We start from the raw sequence: 14091 nt of genomic DNA on the forward strand, positions 1-14091 counted from the left end.
CCATTTTCTTTTGTCATTCACCAACTAATGAGAAAATCACATTAAAATAAAATGTAGTCCCTATAAAGTGTTGACAATAAAACATTACAAAAAGAATGCTTTTCTGAGCAATCCAAGCACTTAACACGGAGCTTGCTTCTTTTTCCTCTGCTTCAGTAAAAAAAATTAATGAACATCCATCCGTTATTGTGCTGTACAGCAGAACATTAAAAAATAACAACATTGTTCACCATCGCAAAATAAAGTGCTGAAATTACATCACGTAATCAATTCTAGTTGGCTACAGAGGACATAGAAGCTATGTTGAATGCAAGCCTCTTATGAAATGTGAAAATGTGACCCAGAACAGCTGGGTCACATTTTCTAGGAGCAAGGCTGCTCTTTTCTTTTGCACTATATGGTCTGCAATAAATAGTCACTCACTAGGTACAGAGTATGCTGGGGAGGCCTCCGAGCTTTGCTGTGGGTCGCTACATTAGCGCCTTTGTTGTTATGTTGAGCTGTACCTGCAGCCACCTCAACATACGCACTGACAGTATGCATGTTTCTGGAGTAAACCAGCCCCCTACAGTGAGTACAAAAGCTTTCCAGTCTCTCATTGTTCTTCTCCTTCTCATATTTGAGTACAAGCAACGAGTAAATCATGTAGTTAATTAATAGCAATGAAGATGTCCTGTCTAGAATGAAGTCGGTTCATCGGGCACTTAATTTGGCACTTCTTTGTCAATAAATAAATAAATTACAACCCCCCCTACACCTCCAAAAAGAGTTAAATTATTTGAAAATCATGGTTCAACCTATATTAAATTGAATACACTACAAATACAAGATATTTAATGTTCTAACAGATAAACATTATTGGTTTCAGCAAATAATCATTAACTTAGATTTATGGCTGAAACACTTTCCAAAAAGCTGGGACCGGGTCATGTTTACCACTATGTTACGTCAGTTTTTCTTTTAACAATATTCCATTAACGACTTGGAACTGAGGACACAAACAAATTATTGAGGCTTTGGAGGTGGAATTCTTTCCCATTCTTCCTTGATGTACAGTTTCAGCTGTTCAACATTCTGTCGTTTCCCATTGTCGTATTTTACACTTCATAATGCACCACACATTTTCAATGGGAAACAGGTCTGGAATGCAGCCTGGCCAGTCTATTACCTGCAGTCTTTTGCTATCAAGTCACACTCTTGTAATGTACAGAATGTGGTTTGACATTTCTGAAATAAGGAGGTGTGTCCATGAATAAGACATTGCTTGGATGGCAGCATATGTTTCTCCAAAACCTGAATGTACCTTTCAGCCTTAATTTGTGTTTTCTCAGAAGTCTCAGTTAGCCATGCCATTGACACTAACTCAGCGCCAGACCACCGCAGATGCTGGCTTTTGAACTTTGCGTACAACACAGGCTTTTTTTTCGGGGGGGTTTTCCTCTGACCCGGAGGTTACAAATATCCACAATTTAAAAAACAAAAACACTTTGAAATGTGCCCTTGTCAAACCACTTTTCCTCTTTAAATCATACCATCTTGATAAGCTCGAGCCCAGAGAAACCGTCAGCGTTTCTGGTGTTGTGGCTTTTGTTTTGCGTTTTAAGTTGCACTTACAGATGTAGCGCCGAACTGTATTAACTGACAGTGGTTTTCTAAAGTGTTCTTGAGCCCCCAGTGGTGATGTACTTTACACATGGATGTTGGGTTTTGATGCAGTGCCGCCTGAGGGATCGAATGTCACGGGCATTCAATGCTGGTTTTCAACCTTGCCGCTTACATGCAGTGATTTCTCCAGATTCCCTGAAACTTTTGATGATATTATACACCGTAGGTGCCGAAATCCCAAAATTGTTTGCAATAGTTCGTTGAAGAACGTTGTCCTGAAACTGTTAGACTATTTTGCAGTTGTATCTTGGAGTTGAACACAAAGTTGTTCACCACCTCGCCCCACCTTTGCTTGACAATGACTGAGCAATTCAGGTACGCTCCTAAGCCTGTTAGCCTGTTCACCTGTGGGATGTTCCAATGAGGGCTTGATGAGCAGTCCTCAACTTTCTCAGGCATTTTTGCCACCTTTCCCAGCCTTATTGAAATGTGTTTCAGGCTAAAAAAAAAACTAATTTCGTGATTATTTCCTAAAAACAATCATGTTTATCAATTTGAACATTAAATATCTTGTCTTTGTAGTATCCTCATTTTGCACATCAATGCATTGTCCATCTATCCATTATCCGAGCCGCTTATCCTCACGAGGATCGTGGGCGTGCTGGAGCCAATCCAAGCTGTCCTCGGCAGTAGGCGGGTACGACCTTAACTGGTTGCCAGACAATCGCCTATTGTATTGGTGTCAAATATATGGCCCGCGGGACGGAACAGACCCCCAAGGAGGTTCGATCAGGCCCGCAGGACCATTTAGAAAGTGAAAAAATGCACAAGACACAGAATGAATATTCTTATTAAAGTGCAATTCACGGAGTATCCGCTAGAGGACACACTGTTTTGATCTGAGTAGTGGATTATACTGTTTTGATCAGAGAAGAAGACAACAGCAGGCTCAGTCTGTCACTGAGACAGACCCAACACAGCAGACGCTATCAAGGACATGTGAATACTTTATTCTTTACACATTTAATAATAATCTCCTTAGTTTGTAAGGTGTAGGAAGGGATTAAATTTAGATTTTATATGCACATATGTCAATGGTTTAAAAATTCCTTTCTTTATAAATCTTATTTTAAAAAATAAATCTTAATTTTCAAGTGCATTACTATCCATCCATTTTCCGAACCGCTTAATCCTCACAAGGGTCGCGGGGGGTGCTGGAGCCTATCCCAGCCGTCTTTGAGCAGTAGGCGGGGGACACCCTGAACCAGTTGCCAGCCAATCGCAGGGCACACAGAGACGAACAACCATGCGCGCTCACACTCACACCTAGGGACAATTTAGAGTGTCAATCAGCCTGCCATGCATGTTTTTGGAGCACCCGGAGAAAACCCACGCAGCCCCGGGGAGAACATGCAAACTCCACACAGGGAGCTGGAATTGAACCCGGTACCTCTGCACTGTGAAGCCGACGTGCTAACCATTGGACTACCGGGCCGCCCCGTGCATTACTGTATTTTTCAATTTTCTTTACTTCTTCCTAATCCCTTGAACATAATAATTGTGTTGAATGATGACTGATTTCTCTTTCCTATTACTATTTTACCTACCTTACTTTCTGTCAATTTATTACTGTATATGTTTTTATGTTCAATAAACAAACAAACAAACAATACCAATTGTTAAAGTTTTGTGCCATTGTGCAATCAGTGGGATCAGTTGCAACGCATATATGTGAATGATAAAAGTAAATTGCACATTTGTCTAAGGGAAAAATAGGACAAAAAATATAAAAGGAAATTCAGAAACGATAAAAAATGCATGAGTAATCACGATTAATTTTTAGCGAATTTGAGTTAATTACGACAGTTGCATTTTTAATTAGATTAAATATTTCAATCGTTTGACAGCTCTAATATATATATACATATACATATATATATATACTGTACATACACAGACATAGATAGATAGATAGATAGATAGATAGATAGATAGATAGATAGATAGATAGATAGATAGATAGATAGATAGATAGATAGAATTCACTTATGAGGTGGGGGGGTTTCTAAAAATTGGCTTGACACGCCTATGGTTGAAAGCAGTTTTAAAAAGGCAAACGGAATTTTAAAATAAATAAAAGGGGGTGGATTATTTGATCATAAGTGGTCTCATATGAGCCACTGACGTCACATCAGGATGTTCGCCAACTTCCACACGATTGTTAAATAAATATGGCGCATCACAATTTACAATTGAAGCCCGCTACGCATTCGTGTCACATTTTTGGGGAAAGGCATGCTGTCAAGACATAAGACTCTTCCTACTCCCTTGAACATAATAACTGTGTTGAATGAAGATTGATTTATTTCTTTTTACTTTTTTTTATCTACCTTATTTTCTGTCAAATTATTACTGTATATGTTTTATGTTCAATAAACAAACAAACAAACAAATCTATGAAGGTCTATCAAGATGAACTTCGACGGTTTCACTGAGAAGTGTAGTTCAGAGGTGTCCAAACTCGGTTGTTCGGATGTTCTGATGTTTTCCATCTCTCCCTGATGCATCACGCCTGATTCAAATCATCTGGATAGCTATCTTGCTTCTTCGGAGCTTACTGATGAGCTGATCCTTCGAATCAGGTGTGTTTCGGCAGGGAGAGATGGAAAACAAGCAGGACATTGGCCCTTGAGAACAGAGCTTGGACACCCCTTGTGTATGGCTGCTGAAGGGATTTGAGTGTCAATTCATTTACTCACCCGTGCTCCAAAGTGATTCCCGGCGCTCAGTTTGGTTAATGAAGACCACAACACCGCTAATACAAGAAACGTAAGAATGAGAAGTAAACCCCGTAAAATAAATCCCAATTTAAATCTCATGTTGGAAGACCTTCCTGTAGAGCCGAGAATCGAGCACCTTTACACAAGACTATACGATGCTAATGTCTGTAGGTAGGTACTGGACAAGTCTCATTTTCTTTAATTGTTAGGTATTACATCTTCAAACCTTGTCCTTCGGTTTACATGTTAGCTCCTCCCACCAAAGATACAGGTTGTGTCCGAATGTGCACACTATTTCCTCTACGGCACACTATTAAGGGTTACGCCATTTTGTTGCTGTGTCCGAATAGTCAAGTCACGTGCACCCTTATGCTGCATTCGAGGAAACTACCTGTATAACGCTGCTTTGACAATGGGAGGTTGGAGTTTTAAAATCGGGGGAAAAAACGACCGACTCCAATGTGATGTCTTTCTGAAATGGCGACCCCCATCGAGACACAGACCGTGAATGGCAAAATGTAATTTACAATGTTATAAACGTATGTGATGCTTTATTTTGTTATTATTACATCAACTAAATTATTCGTAATAACTTAACGTAACACAACGTGATATGTACCGAATACGTGAAGACATGCGGTTATCACCCTCCCTGGAGTTATTTGGTGAAACGAATGGAATTGTTTGAATATATTTCCTTTTTTAGAAATTAGGGAAATTATGAAAAAATGTTTCCTGGCGGCCAGAATGTGTTGTGATGAACCACAACAACACACAATTTATCGGAATCAAACATCGTTGTTGATGACATTCGCCCCGAAGGTTTTTAGGTCGGAACTGGGACAATCCGTGTGAATTTACCGATTCCCCACCTTCCTTCAATGCAGCATTATCTCCCAACCACTCATTGACTTCGGGCCCATCCCAACACCCACACAGCTTCTCACGGTCCTCGTACTATGAGTGCATGTAATGTTCCAAAGTGCCGGTACAAGTGTACGAAAATTGCACAACTGGGGCAGTGTTTCATCATCGGCTTACGCGTGGCGGTAACGGTTGTTGTTCTGGCAATTTTGCTGCTTAAAATTTTATTAAAACTGAAGTAAAGTCGTAATAAAGTACAAACTTAGGCTCGGGCTTCCAGTCAATGGCAGGTATGGCTCCATTGTTTGTCCTATTTACGGCCGCTGCACGATTTGCGGCGCATGCGCAGAAGCTCGCTGAATACGTTGGCCCAAATACAAAGGTAACCTTAAAACGTGGATGGAAATTAATTGTTTGAATTAATATTTACTCTTGAGAATATAGTTTTAGCTACAGGCAAGCCATTTTCAACTGCTATTTTTGGTCAAATCATCATTGAAGTGTGGGCAATATGATTGGACAGAGTGTTTTTTAGCAACACAAATTAAGAAAACCTTTAAGATAAGAAAGCCTTTATTTTTCTCACAATGGAGAAATTCCCAATTTACAGCAGCAAAATTATGAAAGGGAGAAAGATAGAAGACAAAAAGTATAAAAATAAATATAAGCATATTAAAAATGGGTGAGTGGGGGTGAGTCCAGGTTTTCAGGACCGTCTATTCAATTATAAAGAAATAACAGCCAGGGGATACTATATTATACTACGGACATATCATGAAAAGCACAACAATAGAGTCTTCTGTCCTTTCACATTTGTGGATTGTTCAACAGTTTTAATATATTGTTTGAAAATCATTTGCAAACACAAAAATTAGGTCTCTGGTTAATATGTCAACATTATGTATCTGCCATTTAAACAACAATATAAAGAGATTAACAATATATAGTAATGTATTTTTTTGTCACATATGAGTTGTTACTGAAACCAAAAAATATACTGTATTTTCAAATGGGGTTCTAAAACAGAAAAAAAATGCAATGTTTCCAAAATTTGACTGAAAATTATTAATCCCAAAACACATCCATAGGAAATTCTTCACAGAAAGAGCAAACAGGGTTAATGTCTTTTATAAACCCGTTACAAAAAAAACTTGGTTACCATCTGTGAATTATACTTCACAGATGTTAATTCACAGATGAAAAGAAAAAAGTGTGCAAGAAGCTGGCTGCATTCTCACAGATGAACTCACTAAAGACATATGAACTCAAACAAAGTCCTGTCTATTTCTCGATATCCACCCATAAATAAATAAATAATATATGCATCTTCTTCTCCTTTCGGCTTGTCCCTTTTCAGGGGTTGCCACAGCGAGTCATTAATTTCCATCTTTCCCTGTTCTCTGCATCCTCTACTCTGACTCCAACTACTTGCATGTCTTCCCTCACTGCATCCATGAATCTCCTCTTTGGCCTTTCTCTCTGTCTCCAAGCTGGTAGCTCCATCTCTAACATTCTCCTACCAATGTATCTGCTGTCCCTCCTCTGTACATGTCCAAACCATCTCAGTCTGGCCTCTCTAACTTTTTCTCCAAACTTTCCTGTCTGAGTTGTCCCTCTGATGACCTCATTTCTGATCCTGTCCATCCTTGTCACTCCTAAGAATCTCAGCATCTTGAACTCAGCCACCTCTAACTCTGCCTCCTGTCTTTTGCCAATTGCTAGTGTCTCTAGACCGTACATCATGGCGACCGTACATCATGGCTGGTCTCACAACTGTCCTGTAAACTTTTCCCTTCACCTTAGCTGACACTCTTCTATCACAAATCACTCCTGACACTTTTCTCCAGCTGTTCCATCCTGCCTGCACTATATTCTTCACTTCTCTTCCACAGTCTCTGCTGCTCTGCACTGTTGATCCTAGGTACTTAAATTCCTGTACCTTCGCCACCTCTGCTCCCTGCAACCTCACCGTTCCACTGGTCTCCCTTTCATTTATGCACATGTACTGTATCTACCCCGGTCAAGGATGACGCCTCGTACTGATGTCCAAAAACGTTTAATCGTGGAACACCGTGAAAACTAAAACACATTTCAAACAACAATCAAAATTACAATATCTTGAACAGGACATTAAATAAATAAACACAAAATGACATACCGTGTGCACCTTGGTAAACCGAAAGTAGATCAAATTAAATCACGTAGACCACACGGTATCGTAGCTCTGTCTCTGTCTCTTTCTCTCTCTCTCCAGTTGTCTTCTCGAACTTTCAGCGAGTCATTTTAGACTCTTCTCTGACTTTTAGAAATCATGTTAAAAAATAGTTCTCGAATAATTAAATTTAATTGATAAAATTTCGGAGATATTAGACCTTTATTAACAATAAAAACACCTTCTTTGGCTCAGCAACATACGAAGGATGCCAGAGACAAAAAGGAGTGAGGTCGAATGACATCTTTATTTCACCCACCCAAAAATAACCTCAAACAAACAGCCAAAAAGGACCGGAGACTCCGATCAAAAATAAAATAGGCAGGGCCAACACGAATAATGTTTTTAGATTACAAAAATGTAGGCTAGGACAATGAAGTCAAGATGGCGCCCAAGTAGGCAGCCGTCAGCAAGTGCTCTCACGAGCCTTGCTTATTTTGTTGTTTTTGTGTTTGTTTTGTCACTTTGTGTTTGTTGTTACGTCGTGTGGACCTGATGTGGACTTTTTTCAGCATTTTTTGGCCACGACATTCATCAAGGAGGAGACTCTGTGCTTGGTGGTTGCGCCTTCTCGACAGCATTGGGTATACCAGCACTGTTTTTGACTGGGGAATGTCTGCGCCATTTGACTGTTGTTGCTGGACAGTCCCGGGGCGCTTGTGTCTTGCGCCTGTAATGGGCAGCATTTTTCACAGCCCCGCTTTGTTCAGCGGAGAGATCGGTGCTGTTGAACGGTCTGCGGCTGGATGGATGTAAGTCTTGAGGAGCCGACGATGAGAAGAAAGGAGCGTTAGTGCGGAGCGCCGATGCGGATTTGGAGCTGGGAGTCGCGGCTTGGAGTTTGAAGCGGATTACGTGGGACAGGAGAAGTGAACTAATCTCTTTTCGTCAATGGACGCTACAGCTTTGTGTTTGCTTTCAAAACTTAGCTTGTAGCAGACGTGTGCACATTTTTAGCATGACGTCTCTGATCCACTGGAGAAAGGACACTTTGATCCTCTCCTCTTTCATCTATAACTGCTTCAGACAACAAAGTGTATGCAGAAAATTGGTGAAGATTGCACGACTGTCTGTGACTGTGTCCTATGTGTTGTGTTGTGTTATTTTTGTTATTTTGACTTCAAAATGGCACCGCGAGAGTGGCTGCCTTTCCAGCAGCTCCTATATTTTGTTGTTCTACTTCTTGCTTTCATAACTTTGCTGCTGTGAATTGGGAATTTCTCCATTGCGAGACTAATAAAGGTTTTCTTATCTTTTCTTATCTTAATGTGCGATAACAAAAATATCTATTCAAGAAAATCACACCGACAATGTATAAAGTGAAATCACAGGTCACAAGGAGCCACAGGAAAACAATGCAAGAAACAAACAATGCTTGCAAAGGCAAGGTTCAATAAAACACTGAGAATGCACAAATGAAATATCAAAAGTCTCCTCCGTGAGCCGTCACATTACCGTGGTGGAGGGGTTTGTGTGTCCCAATGATCCGAGGAGCTAAGTTGTCTGGGGCTTTATGCCCCTGGCAGGGTCACTCATGGCAAACAGGTTCTAGGTGAGGGACCAGACAAAGCATGGCTCAAAGACCCCTTATGATGATTGAAATTAATGGATCGAGGTTTCCCTTGCCCAGACGTGGGTCACCGGGGTCCCCCTCTGGAGCCAGGCCTGGAGGTGGGGCTCGTTGGCGAGCGCCTGGTGGCAGGGCCTACACCCATGGGTCCCGGCCGGGCTCAGCCCGAAGCGGCAACATGCATCCCCCTTCTCATGGGCTCACCACCTATGGAAGGGGTCGGGTGCAATGTGAGCTGGGCAGCGGCCAAAGGCGGGGACCCTGGTGGTCCGATCCTCGGCTGCAGAAGCTAGCTCTAGGGACGTGGAATGTCACCTCTCTTGCAGGGAAGGAGCCCGAGCTGGTGTGCGAGGTAGAGAAGTTCCGACTGGATATAGTCGAACTTGCCTCCACACACAGCCTGGGTTCTGATACCAGTTCTCTCGAGAGGGGGTGGACTCTCTTCCACTCTGGAGTTGCTCACGGTGAGAGGCGCAGAGCAGGTGTGGGCAAACTCATTACCCCCCGGCTCAGTGCCTGTACATTGGGGTTCACACCGGTAGACGAGAGGGTTGCCTCCCTCCGCCTTCAGGTGGGGTGACGGGTCCTCACTGTTGTTTGTGCATACGCACCCAACAGCAGTTCAGCAGTTTAGCTAAACTTTATTCTATTCAAATGTTGACTATACTCTCACATTATTTTTAAATTATTCTTCTCCCACAAATCACACACCGGTAGACGAGAGGGTTGCCTCCGTCCGCCTTCGGGTGGGGGGACGGGTCCTGACCATTGTTTGTGCATATGCACCAAACGACAGCTCAGCGTACCCACCCTTTTTGGAGTCCTTGGAGGGTGTGCTGGAGAGTATTCCGGCTGGGGACTGCCTTGTTCTGCTGGGGGACTTCAATGCTCACGTGGGCAATGACAGTGAGACCTGGAAGGGCGTGATTGGGAGGAACGACCCCCCGATCAGAACTCAAGTGGTGTTTTGTTACTGGACTTCTGTGCTCGTCACGGATTGTCCATAACGAACACCTTGTTCAAAAATAAGGGTGTCCATATGTGCACTTGGCACCAGGACACCCTAGGCCGCAGTTCCATGATTGACTTTGTGGTTGTATCATCGGATTTGCGGCCACATGTTTTGGACACTCGGGTGAAGAGAGGGGCGGAGCTGTCAACAGATCACCACCTGGTGGTGAATAGGCTCCGATGGTGGGGGAAGATGCCGGTTCGTCCTGGCAGACCCAAACGTATTGTGAGGGTTTGTTGGGAGCGTCTGGCGGAATCCCCTGTCAGAAAGAGTTTCAACTCCCACCTCCAGCAGAGCTTTTCCCATGTCCCGGGGGAGGCGGGGGACATTGAGTCTGAGTGGACCATGTTCCGTGCCTCTATTGTTGAGGCAGCCAATCTGAATTGTGGCCGTAAAGTGGTTGGTGCCTGTTGTGGCGGCAACCCCCGTACTCGCTGGTGGACACCAGCAGTAAGGGATGCCGTCAAGCTGAAGAAGGAGTCCTATCAGGCCTTTATGGCCAGTGGGACCCCAGAGGCAGCTGACGGGTATCGACTGACCAAGCGGAACGCAGCTTCGGTGGTCGCCGAGGCAAAAACCCGAGCGTGGGAAGAGTTCGGTGAGGCCATGGAAGCCGACTTATGGACGGCTTCGAGGAAATTCTGGTCCACCATCCGACGTCTCAGGAGGGGGAAGCAGTGCACCACTAACACTGTGTACAGTGGGGATGGGGTGCTGCTGACTTCGACTTGAGATGTTGTGAACCGGTGGGCAGAGTACTACGAAGACATCCTCAGCTCCACCAACACACCTTCCTTGGAGGAAGCAGAGTCTGAGGACCCTGAGGTGGGCTCTCCTATCTCTGTGGTTGAAGTCACCGATGTGGTTAAAAAGCTCCTCGGTGGCAAGGCCCCAGGGGTGGAAAAGATCCGCCCGGAGTTTCTCAAGGCTCTGGATGAATCGGAGCGCCGATGCGGATTTGGAACTTGGAGTCGCGGCTTGGAGTTTGAAGCGGATTACGTGGGACAGGAGAAGTGAACTAATCTCTTTTCGTCAATGGACGCGACAGCTTCGTGTTTGCTTTCAAAACTTAGCTTGTAGCAGACGTGTGCACATTTTCAGCATGACGTCTCTGACCCACTGGTGAAAGGACACTTTGATCCTCTCCTCTTTCATCTATAACTGCTTCAGACAACAAAGTGTATGCAGAAAAGTGGTGAAGATTGCACGACCGTCTGTGACTGTGTCCTATGTGTTGTGTTGTGTTATTTTTGTTATTTTGACTTCAAAATGGTGCCGCGAGAGTGGCTGCCTTTCCAGCAGCTCCTATATTTTGTTGTTCTACTTCTTCCTTTCATAACTTTGCTGCTGTGAATTGGGAATTTCTCCATTGCGAGACTAATAAAGGTTTTCGTATGCTGTGAGGCTGTCCTGGTTGACACGCCTCTGCAGCATCGCGTGGTCTTCGGGGAGAGTGCCTCTGGATTGGCAGACCGGGGTGGTGGTCCTTCTTTTTAAAAAGGGGTACCGGAGGGTGTGTTCCAACTACAGAGGGATCACACTCCTCAGCCTCCCTGGTAAGGTCTATTCAGGGGTGCTGGAGAGGAGGGTCCGTCAGGAAGTCGAGCCTCAGATTGAGGAGGAGCAGTGTGGTTTTCGTCCCGGCCGTGGAACTGTGGACCAGCTCTACACCCATAGCAGGGTCCTCGAGGGTACGTGGGAACTCGCCCAACCAGTCTACATGTGCTTTGTGGACTTGGAGAAGGCATTTGACCGTGTCTCTCGGGGAGTTCTGTGGGAGGTGCTTCCGCTTTTTGCAGATTATGTGGTATCAGTAATAGGTGTCAACCTGTGGAACAAGCTTGAAACGGACCTGAAAATGAGCAAATCGTTCGAGGAGTTCAAAAACAAATTCAAAAGATTAGTACAAAAAAACTACATGAATCAGAATTAAAAAGATAAATTTGATATACTTATAAAATATAGTAAGACAACCGTTTGTTCTTGTTTTGGATTTGATCAACTTATCAATTGTATTCAAGAAATGATAATTATAATGAATATCAGAAAATTGAAATACAAAAGGAGAAAGAATAACTATATATATATATATATACAAACCAAAAGGTGTATAAATAGAATAGTATGCATAAGCCACTGTGTCTTGGCCAAAGTTCAGTGAAAGGTTTGCATCACGCAGCCTATCAAACGCGATGTCAATCTGCTGTATATGATCCTCCCAATGTTGTGGTGCAGCACACAAGTCTGAGAGGGCACATCTGCAAGCAGACAAAGATGAGACTTTATTAATGTTATCACTTCTTGGCATTGGGCTTTTGTAACGTGGAAAGTACTAATCAACATGAGCCAAACATTGCTGAACAACTGCAGCGGATCCACCCACATAATCATCGGCGTTATCAACAGATGATGACAGGCCAATGCCAGTCTCTGTCGTATCGGTACTAGACAGCACATTGCCTACTGGGGCTTCGTTGACAATTTTGGCGTTGTGCAACACCAAAACTGCATCACTTTTCTTGTCAACAGCCTGCAGCAAGACAGGTTCCCGATCCAAGTCGAGTTTCGCCATGTTATTTTGGCATAACCTGTTACTCTACCTCCAGTCTGGAGTGGCAACAATGTAGTCACAACTGTTGAGTTTCTCTTTGACAACATAAGCACACTGCAATGTGCTTGAAGAGCAGAGCAGGCACTAAAACACTTTATCACCTGGACTGAAGGAGCAACCTTTGGTGTTTTTGCACAACAGCTTTTCATTTTTGTTTGACTGAACGACATATTTTGCTTTGCCAGTTCACACGCTCGTTGGAGTCTAAAGTGAAAGTTACACAATCAAACAGGTTTTGCGGTTTGTCATCACCCAGCCATTTCTCTTTTAGGGCCCTCTCACAGTGTCTGCAAACACCAAGTCTGCTGGACTAAAGCCGATCCACTCCTGAGAAACTTCCCAAATGGCAAAGACAAGTATTTCATCCCAATCTTTGTCAGAGTCAAAGCAGTCAGTATGGCGCATGGATTTAAGGGTTTGATTTAACTGCTCAATAACCCCTTCGCTTTCAGAGTGTTATGCACTTGACCAACAATGAGATATGTTTAGCTGTTTCATAACTTACGTAAAAATCCATGACGTAAAGTTTGACCCGTGATCAGTTTGAACGATCTTGGGAAGACCGAACAGAAAAAAAAACCACAGTGAGCGCTTTTACAACAGTTGCAGTAGTTATCTGATGCAAATGGAACCGTTTCTGGATATCGAGTTGCAAACCACATAAGTGTAAAAAAAGGAGACATCGTCCCACCCTTTGTCTTCGAAAAATGTTCCAAACAGTCAACAATGACTCGTTCAAATGCTTCCTCCACAGCAGAAATTGGATAAAGGGGAAATGGAGAAATACTTTGATTCGGTTTTCTGAAAGAATCCAGCTCTTGCCTTTTGGACATTGCACGTGTGACAGCACAGAGAGCAAATGCCTTTGGATGCTTTTGCTTCAGCCATGTGTATCCTCTGGCAAAGGAAACACAGTCACTTCTCGATTCAGAAGCACCTTACCACCAGCCAGGTCATTTCCCCAAATATAAGAAACCGGCAAGTCCCCTCGCTGCCCATCTTTAAAACTTGTCTTAAAACTCATTTGTATTCTTTGGCTTTTGACTCAGTAAGACTCAGACTTGATTTTTAGTTTTAATGTTTTTGTGCCCCCTTCGTGAGCTGTCACCTTACCGTGGTGGAGGGGTTTGTGTGTCCCAATAATCCTAGGAGCAAAGTTATGCCCCTGGCAGGGTCATCCATTGAAAACAGGTCCAAGGTGAGGGACCAGACAAAGCACGGCTCAAAGACCCCTTATGATGATTGAAATTAATGGATCTCAGTTTCCCTTGCCCAGACGTGGGTCACCGGGGCCCCCCTCTGGAGCCAGGCCTGGAGATGGGGCTCGTTGGCGAGCGCCTGGTGGCCGGGCCTACACCCATGGGGCCCGGCCGGGCTCAGCCCAAAGAGACAACGTGGGTCCCCCTTCTCATGGGCTCACCACCTATGGGAGGGGCC

The 14091-nt window shown here is 43.6% G+C and overlaps 1 protein-coding gene across 1 annotated transcript in view; it reads right to left on the reverse strand.

Moving 5' to 3' along the window:
• The window catches only part of galnt7 (UDP-N-acetyl-alpha-D-galactosamine: polypeptide N-acetylgalactosaminyltransferase 7), a 73836-nt gene extending 69093 nt beyond the window's left edge, over positions 1-4743 (reverse strand). Inside the window, exon 1 of the mRNA XM_086119473.1 lies at positions 4365-4743. Within this exon, the coding sequence (XP_085975599.1) occupies positions 4365-4484 (120 nt within the window). The 5' untranslated portion in view covers positions 4485-4743. The remainder of the gene's footprint in view (positions 1-4364) is intronic.
• Positions 4744-14091: the final 9348 nt, after the last annotated feature.

Source organism: Hippocampus guttulatus, chromosome 9 (assembly GCF_054856545.1).
Source record: "Hippocampus guttulatus isolate MCC_2025c chromosome 9, RoL_Hgut_1.0, whole genome shotgun sequence".
Lineage (NCBI taxonomy): Eukaryota > Metazoa > Chordata > Actinopteri > Syngnathiformes > Syngnathidae > Hippocampus > Hippocampus guttulatus.